Raw genomic sequence first — 13,953 nt, 5'->3', positions numbered from 1 at the left:
CAACAACAGCATACTTTGGTGAACTAGGAAATACCCTAAATGAAAATGAGTAATTTGAAATATTTTATATATATATATATTATTATATTGAATCATTAAATTCTCTTTTGAATTACTAAATTATCTACAAAGACTTTAGTCTCCACTCTTACCACAGTACCTAATAAATACAATTTCTATTTTGAATCAACTCCCTTTCCTTTCATTTTTGTCTGTCCCTCCATGTCCCACATAAACACCTGGGTGAACATCTGAGATAGACAGCGTTTCACCCTCCTGTTTGTTGTAAGAGAAATTGCCGGTTTGTAAAAGTATCCAGACTGAGCAAATTGTTGCAAATATCAACAGGATCTGTCAGTGAAAACTACCAGGTGTTCTCACTGACACCATGTTCAACAAACTCTAATAGAAGGGTGAGCAGACCTGCAGTGCCCAGCACAGACGCCTTGGAGGGCTGACCTTAACCTTGCATTCCTGCATTGAATCACCTATGAAACTTGTTTTTATTACATGCATTGCCCACTTTAAGTTACACTTCAACTTTAAGTACACATTTGGTCTGGCAGCTTCTGTGAACTGAAAGTGTTGCAATTTTTACAAGGTCATATTCAGTTTTAAAAAGAGAAACATCCTGCTGCTGAGATGGCATCAATTTGCTTTTCATTGCAAACTAGTAAATATTGCCCTTCAATAGCAGAATGAGGAAGATGATGCTGCTAATTTAGAAACAACAATCTCATATTTTGTCTCTCATGGCATTGATGCCAAGAAAACAGTTTTGTTGTTTAAATTGAGTTGCATTTTGTGGTAAAACATACTGCAATGAAAATACATGACTGAAAGTTTGTTTCCCTTCTTTTTGGCCAAAATAATATTTTAGGACATATGTAATACTTTTGAAGATGATTTTGCAATGTGATTTATTTTCTGATTTAAAGATCAGGACTTTCACCTGGAAACTAATACTAATACTTTTTAATCTTTTACGAAAACCCTTCACAAAAACGCACTCATACCAACTACTCATTGTGTTAAAAATGTTGTGACGATTCCTCACAGTTTACTTAACGCATATGTGAAGGGACGGACAAATGAAGATACCCCCTCCATCATCACTTTCTCACTTTTTACTCCCTCAGTGCTGTAAAACCTCCCACTGTAATTCTGCAGTGAATGCATATGACTAATCATTAGTTGGTTTGCTGAAATGTGAACATTTGCCAGGTTCCCTTACCAGCTATTAAGACCTAGCTTCAGAGAAAGCTTTAGAGGGGCTTATGAAAGCATCTGGTGAAAATCACACAATATTACAGAGCTTATCTCTTCACAGCAGCCACAGGGACCAAGTATGGAAACTTGGATCAAGGGATCTGTCCAGTGACTGTTTACATTTCTCTCATTGTTTCTGCTCTTGTTGTTTGTTTCTACTCCTCCTCTCCTCCCAGCTGATGATGATGAGGAATGGTCGAGTACCCAAAATAAAGCAGTTATTAGAGACAGAGGCAGTGGAACAATCACTGGCTGGAGACCACGTTTGGTCCCCCTAGTCAAGGAACATGATGATCTTTTTCTCAGGATCAATGTGCCCTGTTCTGTACACACGCACAAACACAAACAGCCTCCCACCACTTTTCCATGTGCTATCTGTACTTGAGTGTACAGGGGATGTCAACAAACATGCTGGCTGCCAGAGGCAAAGCCCTTTCCCATGAACAACAACCTAATAAAGAGCACACATATAATTTTAAGTTTGGGGGAATCCTTGTCAGAACTTCTGAAGTTGGACCAAATCATATAGCTTCAGGGGAATCCTGAGACAAATATTTGTACTATACACCTTTGATGTATTGCTCTCTGCTGTGTAGACTATTTCCACATTATATTATCTTCGCACAGTACATTACCTGAGGGGAAACCTTGTTTCAGTTGTCTGTGATGCTGAACTGGCTCCAAATTAAAGAGTTAGAGGATTTTGACTGTAGATAAATGATCAATGTTGCTCAACAGTCTACAGTCTTATCAGATTTTTGATCCTGTTTCAATCTGTAATGCAATCCCCACATCCCTGAGGCGCTAGTCTCCTTTAAGTGGAGTGCTTCAGTGCTGCCATCTTCTGGAGATCTTTCAGTACAGCTGCGAACAACAGCTAAAATTTGAGGACCGACTTTATTGGATGTCTCAAATTACAGTAAGATTTAAAACTTCTGTTGTAGTAATAAAACACGGGATTAAATTTATTAAGTTTATTAACCTCTGTGCTATCATCATGACTATTCCTAAATAATAAATCCATATTGCAAGAACATGACTTTTAGAAAACATGTTAAGCCGACCGTCAAAGAACTCCAGCATCAGACGTCATCTCTTCAGTAGATCAGTCACAACTGCCTTCTGTTTGTCCTCAGTTTAAAGTGGCATTGTCCTCTTTTTTCTTTTTAAACAACCTGTCTGTCTCCCTCTAGCGTGGGCCAGTTCCTCTCCTGCATTCACACATTCTGTAGGCACATATGTAGAAAATACCTGCAACAGACAGCGGCAATGCATTTGGTGATGCACAAGTATTTACATTTACACTTACATATGACAAATATATATGATTTCATTCATCCAGTATTAATAGGATAGAAATTATCTCAAAAAACAGCAAACAAATGTTATTATATAGAATTTTTCATAATAATTTCTGTGGTTATTGCTTCTTCTGAGCTCTCTGATAAGTATGAATAAAAATGGGGTTTATCCCTGGAAAACCTTGACCCAGCCTTTGTCCTTTCTCACCTGCAAAGAAGGTCATGAGCATGGCCACCCAGCCCAGTATGTAGGACCAGGAGAAGCGCCAGTCACCAAACCGCCTCCCCAGGAAGTTGACTGTCACTCCAGTATAAATGGCCATAGCCAGCAGAACAAAGAAAGCTAAGAGGGAGACAGGGGTGTACATGCCAGTTATGATTGAAGTAAGTGTATGTGTATGTGTGTGTGTCAATTCAGAAGAAACAAGACTCACTGGAGACAAAAAACATGATTCCTGCAGCAAAGGAGCGGTTGAACCGTTCAAAGGACGAGAAGTGAGCAAAAGACATGAGGCCAGCAATGATGCCTGCAAAGCACGACATCCCTGAAAGGATCATGAAGGCCCTGGTGGCATTCCAGTAAGCTGCAAGGAAACAGGTAGAAATCATCAAATGTTTCATCCTTATAGATGCTGTTTATGGCATTAGAAAGCATTTGTCACTCTTTTAAGAAAAGCTGTGTCTGTTGCATCAGCTGGTACACAAATATTCAAGGAGTGGGGTTGCTCGCAGCCACATCCAGCCAGAGCTTCTGCAGTCAGTATCACAAAATCTGTGTGAAAATAGAGCAACCTGCTCCCCTGATGCAAACACAAATCTGCATGTGCTTTTGATTCGTCTCAAATGTTATCGTGGTAGTCCCACATGGGAGTATCTTACCTATGCTGTCAGTCTGCATGTAGCACTTGTTGGACATGCAGTACCTCCACAGACCCTGGTGGGCATAGTTTCCAGAGAGACGGTACTGCATCCAGTAGTCAGTTGCAGTGGAGACCACCAAGAGGATATTACCAACAATAGCACAGAACAGACCCCCTCCCATGAAGCTGTACATCTTGAGCTGAGGTAACGGGGCCGCAGCAGAGCAACTGCAACATGGTGAGGAACAATCATGAAAGTCAAGGGTAATGCACATATAGTAAAATATTTTTTTGCTACTCATGTGCTACATACACATATTTGCACTATTTACACACACATACTGTCTCAATAAATTAAAATATGTTCCTGATGTGGCACCACGAGTGTACAATGACAAAACACAAGGTCTTTAAAAATGTAATAGTGCTCAACGTATTCATGCAAATACAGCCAATGCAGCCAAAGGATCCATATAAAAAAGAGTTGTGATGGTGAAATGTAATTAGTCAAATTCAATCCTCAATTGTATGAAAACCACATATGATGCCAGCCAATCATACAGCCACAATAATGAAAACAAGAGAAATATGAAACAAACACACAAACTGCAAACATTACTCCGTGTATGAACATAACAAGCCCATTTACAGCTGCTTTAACTCCTTGATTTGTAAAAAGCAAAGCAGAGTGGACTCCTACAAAAATTTTATCAAACATATTTACCTCTTCTGTAGTGGAAACATCACTATTAGTTGAACAGGTGCAAAGCAAAACCACAGTAAAAGCTATAAAGTTGCAGTTTGTTGTTGTCCCCCTGCCCAATCCTCATGTCACACCAGTGCTTGTTCAGCAGTAATGAGGTTTTATCTGATTCTGCCAGCCTTTGTCCAATCACAGTCATCATAAATGAAAATGTATGGCTCTAGGATACACACAAAAAGCACCCTGACATTTGATCCCTTACCTTGTTTCTGGAAATGCACTCTCTCTACTGCCAACCTTTCAGAGGTAAAGATAGAAGCGGTTGGAGGGGGAAAGAGAGAGAGAGAGAGCTGTTGCTCACTTGGGGGGAAAGAGAGAGAGAGTAACAGAAAATACTACAACCAAAAAGTTGTCCCCTCGTTTTTTCTGTTGATGAAAGCAAAATCTTTTGCAGTAATCAGTCTCCCTGTGTGGGATGCACCTGAATGAGACACCGTAGGGGCCACAGTGCATGTGACCCTGTACATTTGAGTGTGTGTGTGTGAGTGTGTGTGGGGTTTGTGGGGCCTTGGAAAAGGGGTGGTGGTCCATGTACCTTTTTTTGGGTTTTGTTTGTTTGTAAATGGCCTGATCTAGAACTGGGGATATGCATAGGTTTGCAGGACTGTCTCTGTCAATGCGACATGCTGAACCACACACTTTTCTTTCAGTGCTGTCACACTGTGGCGGTGAGGAGAGACACATATAGAGGGAGCGCTCTATACAAGCAGTGTCTCTCTCTTCTATAGGATTGTCTTAACTGAGATTGCATATATGTTTTAATATCGTCCAGTTTTCACATCTTGTACTCAACAGACAACAAATTAACATACAAAACATGATATAGTATATAGTTAGTTAAACAATCTGTGTTTGGGTTTAAGTGAGGGGATGTTTCAGTCCGTCTGTCAGTGAAAAAAATTAATGACAAAGGGCAGAGACTGCAGGAATGGGTTAGAGAAGTGTCCCCCACTGAGGTGCCCTTGAGCAAGGACTTAAGGCCCAACTACTCCAATGAAGCTACTTGTGGCCAACAGATTAGACTGTGGTTGTGCTGTGCAGCTTCCAGGTGTGTATGCAGTGTTTTAGGAAAGCCCTGTTTTCAGCCAAGCCTCCCATGCACAAATATGGGTTAAAAAACGATCAAGAGAAAAATGGTAAAGGAAAAAAACAAGTAAGAGTGCATATAATGTCACTTTAAGCATGTCCACAAACAAACACCGGCAGGCCCAAGCCCAGGGCAATAGAGGAGAGGGGGTGTCATCTGGTGACTCCTGAACATGTCAGCCTTGTCAGACATACTGCATTATTTATTAATTCTCAGTGTATTATAATATTAGACAAGCTTTTGGCTCTCCCAAGACTCTGGGCAGTTACAGCTCTTCCATTACTAGTAACTAAACTGGTAATTAAGCCTGACATTTCACACTCAGTAGATGCAGACAACGCATGAGGCAATGATGACAACATGTAAAAACATAAAATATAGGACTATTAGTCTCCTCCAGTATCTGCAGTATCAGTAGTGTGGGCACAACAGATCAACATGGCAATTAATCATATGCATTCTAGTTTAAAATTAATCATGTACAATCCAACTTTTGAAGCTCCTAAATTGGATACCTGGGTAATTTAGCATGACAGCATACTTATTGCTACTTTAAACTCAAATGTGAGTAAAACTTAGTTTGAACATATGTTCCGATTTCTGACTGCTAGAGCATGCACTATTTTTAATTAGTTTTAATTAATTTTATTTTGACACAAAAACTAAATGGTAAAGACACAGTACATTGAGGCAAATGTGTGATTTGTGGAATTAGGCTGCATAAATAAAATGTTATTGACAACTTCACTTTGAGGCTGCAACTAGGCTACTAAATATTTTCATTATAGACATTTTTGATTAATTAATAATTCAACTTATTCAATGTCAGTAAGTTCAGAAAAATGTCCATCACAATATAGTAGTCCAGGGTTATGTTCTGAAATGTCTTGTTTTGTTCATAAACCCATAAATATTTCATTTGTAAAGCTTTGAAACTGTGAAACGTAGCAAATCACCACTTTAGACAAACTAGAAACACGACATTTAGCACTATTTCTGACTTTCTGGTCAGCTTTTATGTTAAGTAGAATAAATGTTCCAATAATTTTCCTGACAAAGGCGTCTGTAAAGTCAACTCATTTACTTTTTTTTTTTTTTTTTTTTAAATATAACTACCACCTTTAGAGACGTGACCTAACATAAACCTGTATGAACAACATACATTTCAAGGGGAAAACCTATATTTTCATCCTTGAAGTTGAGATGAACAGGCAGGCATGGGAACTCCTGAGGTTCGTTCTGGAAAGAGGTTTGACCTGTGACCCGGAAGCTGACGCCAGACCCGAGCTGTTCCATCGGCGGAGTAAAGATGGCTGACCAAGGCGCCGCAGATCCTGGTAATAACAACAATAATAAACCTGAAGCATCGGAGGGAACTATTATTAAGGTCACAGTAAAAACCCCTAAAGACAAAGAAGAAATCGCCATCGCAGAAGATGCCTCTGTCACTCAGGTTGGTTGATTTCGCTGGCGGGGAGCTGCCTGGTGCGGTTCAGCGCCGTGCTCGTAACGTCATGCCCCTGCCCACAACTTCAGCTAGGAAGCTAGTTAGCCCGGTTAGCATTTGTCGTCACTCTCACCGGCTAACTGATAGTGTGTGAAATTAAAGAGGTTGTGTGTAGTGAAAGTTTTACTGCTCGAGTCAACAACTGTTCGGCGGTATTAACGCCCTTGACAACAAATAGAGAGATATAACCAGGTTAATATTTGAAATGGCTAACCGGCTAGCCAGCTAACGGTTACAGTTAGCTAGTTAGCTAACAGCTTTGCGAGCTGAACCAACCCAAGCTAACTAAGAAGCCAAACAAGTGTCAGCTGACGGGTTGCGCGCTTGCTGTGCCTCTTGCAACAAGCAACAATGGCCTGCTAGAACCGTGGAAATGATTTTGGGTGGATGGTATCCCGAATCGCTTTCATTTCCCATTTCAGCTCAACAGCTTTAAAATTGCTAAGGATTGCCCTCACTCTAGAACATTCTCACTGCTACCACTGAGTCATTAAGCTTTCCAGGGAATATACAGTATCCTCAGACCTACTGTTGGCTTGGCGACGTGTTGAAGTGAAACCGTAATGCGGTACATGTAACCAGACTGTAGACACAGTTTCTGTAGCTTTGTGTGACGCCCGGTTATGCTTTTTTCATTACTGTGTGGTCTTAAGTGGCCATTTTTTGTGTCTTATGTCTTTATGTGCTTTATGTTCAGACATTGGACTTACATGTCTGACTTCTAAATATGTGTTGTCATTCTTACTATTACCATCTACACGTGGCTGTATGTTTGATATGCATAATGAGTGTGTACACACACCTGGCAAATATAGTTGATTCTGATTAGAAAAATTAGCATTCTTTGAGACACACATTGTACAAGGAGCGGTGTTAAAGCTGAGAACTAATGGGAATTACAGTATTCATTGTTCTCTCTATTCTTTATTTTGATCCACACAGAGTGGTTGTCTTTCAGGGGGGCGCACAAAACTATAATAAAGCTAAACAGCACACAACGTCAACAGAACAAGATAGATGGAGCAAAACAAACATAAGAAAATAAGTAAAATGAATTTGCACATGAACAGGGAAGACAAAAACATACAGTCAAAATGAACAGCAACAAAAGGAAAATAAAAAACGGCCCAAACAATATCAACCAAAACAAATATCACAACTATGTGAGATTTTTAGCTTTTGTTTTTGTGTCTTTTTGAAAGAAATTCATCTTTTAGTGTGTCTTGTGTTTGTGGTTAACATATTTCAGGCAGACGAAGCTGTTCATCTCGTTATGGGCATTGCACAACCAGATCAGAATTCTCACAGAGCCGTACTTGTAGATAACATTAGATTTTTATTACATTTTGCATGGCAGGAATCACCTTGGTGCTCTATCTCATCTGTTTCAGTTATCAACATTCATATCCTGTATAACTGTAAAAATTGTACTGCGTAAAAATTAAAGATGTAACAAGATGGTAGCTTCCTTAAGGATTAGACCTTTTTCTATTCTAATTATGCTTCATCTAATACTCCAAGATTCAGTGATTGGCACATTTGAAGTGTTTAGAGCATTGCTAATAGGATAAGTTCAAAAGGCTTTCTTGGAATTTAAGTCTTGAAGCATGCAAAAGAACAGAAACACATTGAAGCAGTACTACTGAGGTGTAACCGTGTTATTCTTAATATTATCCTTTTCATTTCCTGTTTCTTTCTCACCTCCTTTCCCTCGTTATCCCATTTCCTTTCTCATCTCTCTTTATTTCGTTATGTCTTTTAGTTTAAAGAAGAGATCTCGAGGCGATTCAAAGCCAAACAGGACCAATTGGTTCTGATTTTTGCAGGGAAGATCTTGAAGGACGGCGACAGCCTCAGCCAACACGGCATCAAGGATGGCCTGACAGTTCACCTAGTCATAAAGACAGCACACAAGTAAGGTTACATTATTAAACAAAGCATGTGGGCTCAAGAGATTATTTTTTAGCAGGCCTGTAAGATGAATTTATTTGCCTTGCAGTACAATCTTGGTGTGGAATTAAGTAAACTGCATTTGTTTTTACATTCGTGTTAAACTATCAGACACACTGTCAGCTTACTTTAGTACTGAATTTCTAATACAAGTACAAATTATCCCTGCAGGGCAGGAGATGGCGGTAGCACCTCTGCCTCTAGCTCATCCTCCACTCAAGCAGGCAATACCTCCACCTCTAGTCCAGGTACCAACCCCTCTTCTACAGCAGGCTCCACTGGCACCGCTCCACCACCCACACAGACGCCTAACATATTAAGTGAGTCCACCTGTGTGTAACTGTTTAAGTTCAAAACCCTTCACAAGTTCAACATTACAAAGTTAATGTGACTAACCATCACCCACCCCGTCTGGCCTCCTTCAGCTGGCTTTGGTGACCTGGCTGGTCTGTCTGGACTAGGCATGGGCTCAGCTAATTTCATGGAACTGCAGCAGCAGATGCAGAGGCAGCTCATGTCCAACCCTGAGATGCTTTCTCAGATCATGGAAAACCCGCTGGTGCAGAACATGATGTCCAATCCAGACCTGATGAGACAGATGATCATGGCCAATCCTCAGATGCAACAGCTGATGGAACGCAACCCTGAGATCTCCCACATGCTCAATAATCCTGAGCTCATGAGACAGGTAAAGGGAATGGAAAGGGACTGAATGGTTAACCTCACTCCCCGACACCTTAAGAGACACACTGGCGACTGATGCTAGTGCCCATGGGTTTTAGCCTCCTCGTCAGCATGCCCGAGGTCGCCGGTTCGAGTCAGGACCGTGCAGTACATACTCGGGGATGGTTCCAGTAGAACAGGCATGACTACATACAGTAGCTTCCCACTGCCCTTTGTTCTGTTTTTTCAGGATTTTCATGCTCTGTTTAAAATAAACTTTTTCTGCCTCCCCTTATCTCACCTCCCAGACCATGGAGCTGGCCAGGAACCCGGCCATGATGCAGGAAATGATGCGGAACCAAGACCGGGCTCTGAGCAACTTGGAGAGCATCCCAGGAGGTTACAATGCCTTGCGGAGGATGTACACAGACATCCAGGAACCCATGTTCAGTGCTGCCAGGGAACAGGTATCAGGGAGGGATGTTTACTGAAATCTTTGTTTGTTTGTGCTGTGTTTGTCTTCTTTGTTAGGACGTTTTCACACATTCTATAACCGTTGTCTTGGATTTATTTGCCAATGTTACATGGCTAACTACATTTTTTTTGTGTGTGTTTTTAAAATGGGTTTAATCTTTTTCCCTGTAGTTTGGCAGCAACCCATTCTCAGCTCTAGGTGGGAACTTGGAGTCTGGTGTCCAGCCGTCACGGACAGAGAACCGAGAGCCCCTGCCCAATCCATGGGGGCCACCAAATTCTTCTAACCCCTCTGAGAGTGGAGGGGGCACCACAGGAAGCACTAGCACCACTGGGGGCACCACCCCTAGTGTGTCCAACCCTCTGGGCATCAATCCTGGCAGTCTTGGCAACGGTAAGACTGAGCAAGATTCTCAATACACCTGCATGCCAAGTCATTTATTTACTTACCTGTATACACATATATACATAAATAAACCCTGTTCTTTTCTGTGTGCTGCAGGGATGTTCAACAGCCCGGGCATGCAGAGCCTACTGCAGCAGATCTCAGAAAACCCTCAGCTGATGCAGAACATGCTGTCTGCGCCCTACATGCGCAGTATGATGCAGTCATTGTCTCAAAACCCAGAGTTGGCCTCCCAGGTATGAAACAGAAAGATGTGTGTTCACACACTCATACAGATTCAGCTTGCCTTTTAACTCTTTGTTATTCTGATTGTGACCACATATGGGATCGATTTGATTATATTGAACTCTGCAGTTTGTAATGAATTGTAAATAGTAGCATCTAGCTAGGCTTGTTGTGCATTAGGCCTATAAGCCCAAGTATTTAGTGCATACTCAACAGAGGGGATAAGCTCACTTGCATTTGCAGCAAATTAGTAACAAAGAATAAACAACACAGCTCTGACTTAATTGGTTCTAATAAACAATGCTGTCTATACAGCAAACCAGAACATCGTTACTGGGGAGTGCTGCATACACAGCGACTGGAATACTACAGAGCTTTTATTTCTCTTATTTGACATTTTATTTGTTGTTAGTCCTTTGCTAAGGTGCTAAAGCCTTTATAATTTATAATAATATCAACTCCAGCGAGTAAGCAGCATGGCCAGATGTGTAATGACACATTATCATAACTGTCATTCTTTCTCTCTCTGTACCAGGTTTTGATGAATAACCCCTTGTTTGCCGGAAACCCACAGCTGCAGGACCAATTCAGAGCTCAGTTGCCAATATTTCTGCAGCAGGTATCGCACTCATTTCAGTTTGATAACTCTATCCTGGATTTTTACATTTTTCTATTGCAGTAAGACACAAAGGCAGTCCTAGTAACATAATAAAAGAAGTATGTTAATTGACACATAAGGGGCAGTATTATAGATATCTGACATAGTTTGCTCCCATTTTTTTATAAGCCTCTAGTCATTTTCTCATAAATCTCAAGACATTTGCCAAGTATGTGTATTAGGCGTGCTTTATTGTTGTTCATTTCTTTATTGTTATTATTTTAGGTATTTAGTAAACAGTACAGTAAATGCAGTCGGTCGAATTAATTAACTGCTAACTCTCTGTTTGGTTGCAGATGCAGAACCCAGAAGCCCTGTCAGTAATGACCAATCCTCGGGCCATGCAAGCTCTAATGCAGATCCAGCAGGGTCTACAGACACTGCAGACAGAAGCACCAGGCCTCATGCCCAGGTAAACTCACACAGATACATGTAAACATGTTACTTTTGTTTTGTATTTCTTTTCCCCAACTTCTGTTTTTTTCTTTTGGCCTAGTTTGATGTCAGGTGGAGTTCCTGGCATACCCACAGGTGGAGTTCCTGGCATACCCACAGGTGGAGTTCCTGGCATACCCACTGGAGGGGGCATGCCCACAGAGAACCCGGCTTCCTCACCTAGCAGTGCGGGAACAAACGCCACACAGCAGCAGCTGATGCAACAGATGCTGCAGATGTTTGCTGGAGGAGCTGGAGGAGGAGGAGGAAGTGCAACGGTACACACATGCACTGATATTAAACCCTTTACACCCGCACACCTGTTATTTTTTTTTTTTTTTAAATGTTCCATTAATTTTCCCCCTGTAGACCCAGACCCCAGAGGTGCGATTCCAGTCCCAGCTGGACCAGCTGAGCGCCATGGGCTTCATCAACCGCGAGGCCAACCTGCAGGCCCTCATCGCTACTGGAGGAGACATCAACGCCGCTATTGAGAGACTGCTGGGCTCACAGCCCTCGTAAAGACATACAGTACATACTGACACACAGACACGTGCATACATACATACCTGACTCATAAAAATACCCAGCATCTACAGAGAACCAAGAGAAATTTAAGTGTATTGTCCCAAACTTTACAGAAGAAACTTGGGCAGGATCTGTAAGACCCTCATTCTACATGCGTTCTCAGATCATTCCCTAGTCCCCATACTTTCTCTTTTTGCCGTCGTCCAACCAGACCTCTGTCTCAGAGTGCTGCTGTAGAGCCGGACTGAACCACTCTCAACTTGAGGGGCGTTCTGGTGCAGAGAGAAGGAGCGAAAACCTCTCCTGAAAGGGATTCCCAACCATTTCTTCATTCAGTTTTCTTCACATAAAACTGGAGTCGATTGTTGCAGACAAACATTTACATAATACTGATAAAACCCATGTGATGTGATTGGCTGTTGGCTCTGTTTCACACATGGCCATTGTGCGGCAGTTTGTTAGCATTTATCTAGCAAATCAATACATGAAATTTTTCTGGTATAAAGGAAGATATTTTGTCCATACAGACGTTCAACCTCATTCCTCCCTTTTTCTCCGCTCTTGACATTTTACATAAATATCTGTTTTGGCTCAAAAACTTTCACTATTTATTGCAAGTGCTTAAGTGACACCCTCCACACTTCCCTAAACTTGTAATTTGTCATTCCAGATGAAAGTGCCCACTCACAGGTGCACAGTGTCTTTTCCTCCTGAGGCACCACTGCTGTGCCTTTTATCCTTTCCTGCCCTTTGAGAGCATTGCTGGCAAATTACACCCCCACCCCACCCATACTCACCCCATTCAGTGGGTTTTTCAGAAACTCCAAATAAATTCTACACAGCATCATCCAGCATCAACTATAACCATAATCAAATATCACGTAGCAGCTCCAAAGCAGAGGGTGCTGCTAAAATGAATATGAATGAAACAAAACAAGCTTTCCTTTCATTTTAATCTGATTTATTCTTTTTATTTTTATTTTCCTTTTTTTTTTTTTGAGGTGCAGTTAGTACCTAGAGATGATTATGATTTGTCTCGCATAAAGTAAACGTGGAAATCAAGTGAGTAAAGAAATAATGGAAAGGCTTTAAAAACAATTCTGGTATGGTGGCACCATACATTTCTAAAATCAAGTTATAGGTTGTGTCTTTTTTTTTTTTTTTTTTTTTTTTTTTTTTTTTTTTTTTTTTTTTTTTTTTGAAAATCTCAGCATTGTAGTTGTGGTAACCTTGGCAACTGCTTCTATAGCTTTGCTTTGTCTGTTGACCTCAGCTAGAGAGAAAAAAATCCATCTCCCAATTGAACATGTTGAAACTAACTTTTAACAGTACTGTACTAAAAAAAAATAAAACATGGTCAAAAACAGTCTACGCCCTGTGTGTCAGTTGATTATAGCCTTGGGATGGTACAAGATGATGTCTGTAGCCTTCCATTCAAAATGAGTTCATATGAAGTTATTCAGTTTATGGTATGCTGCTGTTTTGTTTAGTATGAAAATGTTGCAAATTGATAGGTAAGATTAAACAATCTGTGTGTGGGGAACATGTGGTCATTTAAAGGCACTTTTGTTTGGTAATTATGGTAACACTTCAGATATACTACTATACTCTATTTTCCCAATAATACCCAACAAGATTTCTGGAAAGGTTGTAAATTGGTATTAATTATAAGTAACTATGCAGAACTTTGTGGGAAGCATAAAATCGAACAGATTTGGAGTATAATGTTTTGATTCTAAAGTGATATATTTGTTTGGAAATTAACCAACTAAACTCAAAACAACTGCCTCTGAATATTGTCTCTGTCTTCACTGTAATTAGTACCAA

General features: G+C 40.8%; 2 protein-coding genes across 2 annotated transcripts; one reads left to right on the top strand and one right to left on the bottom strand.

Annotated features, from left to right (window-relative positions):
• Window positions 1-2,228: 2,228 nt before the first annotated feature.
• Window positions 2,229-3,733, bottom strand: LOC123976795 (lens fiber membrane intrinsic protein-like). Its single transcript, XM_046059137.1, has 4 exons — window positions 3,450-3,733; window positions 3,005-3,154; window positions 2,779-2,913; window positions 2,229-2,520 (listed from the first exon to the last, which is right to left on the bottom strand). Exons 1-4 carry the CDS (start codon window positions 3,730-3,732, stop codon window positions 2,459-2,461), a joined length of 630 nt encoding a protein of 209 aa, XP_045915093.1. The 5' UTR covers window position 3,733; the 3' UTR covers window positions 2,229-2,458.
• Window positions 3,734-6,536: 2,803 nt separating this feature from the next.
• On the top strand, window positions 6,537-13,492 carry ubqln4 (ubiquilin 4). The gene is made up of 11 exons (XM_046058569.1): window positions 6,537-6,733; window positions 8,550-8,701; window positions 8,909-9,057; window positions 9,163-9,425; window positions 9,709-9,867; window positions 10,046-10,268; window positions 10,377-10,516; window positions 11,041-11,124; window positions 11,460-11,575; window positions 11,660-11,876; window positions 11,968-13,492. The coding sequence occupies exons 1-11, from the start codon at window positions 6,590-6,592 to the stop codon at window positions 12,118-12,120; spliced, it is 1,800 nt and encodes a 599-aa protein (XP_045914525.1). The 5' UTR covers window positions 6,537-6,589; the 3' UTR covers window positions 12,121-13,492.
• Window positions 13,493-13,953: the final 461 nt, after the last annotated feature.

This window comes from Micropterus dolomieu, linkage group LG09, assembly GCF_021292245.1.
Source record: "Micropterus dolomieu isolate WLL.071019.BEF.003 ecotype Adirondacks linkage group LG09, ASM2129224v1, whole genome shotgun sequence".
Lineage (NCBI taxonomy): Eukaryota > Metazoa > Chordata > Actinopteri > Centrarchiformes > Centrarchidae > Micropterus > Micropterus dolomieu.
Note: the sequence above shows the minus strand (reverse complement) of the source record. Positions and strands in the feature narration are given on the sequence as shown.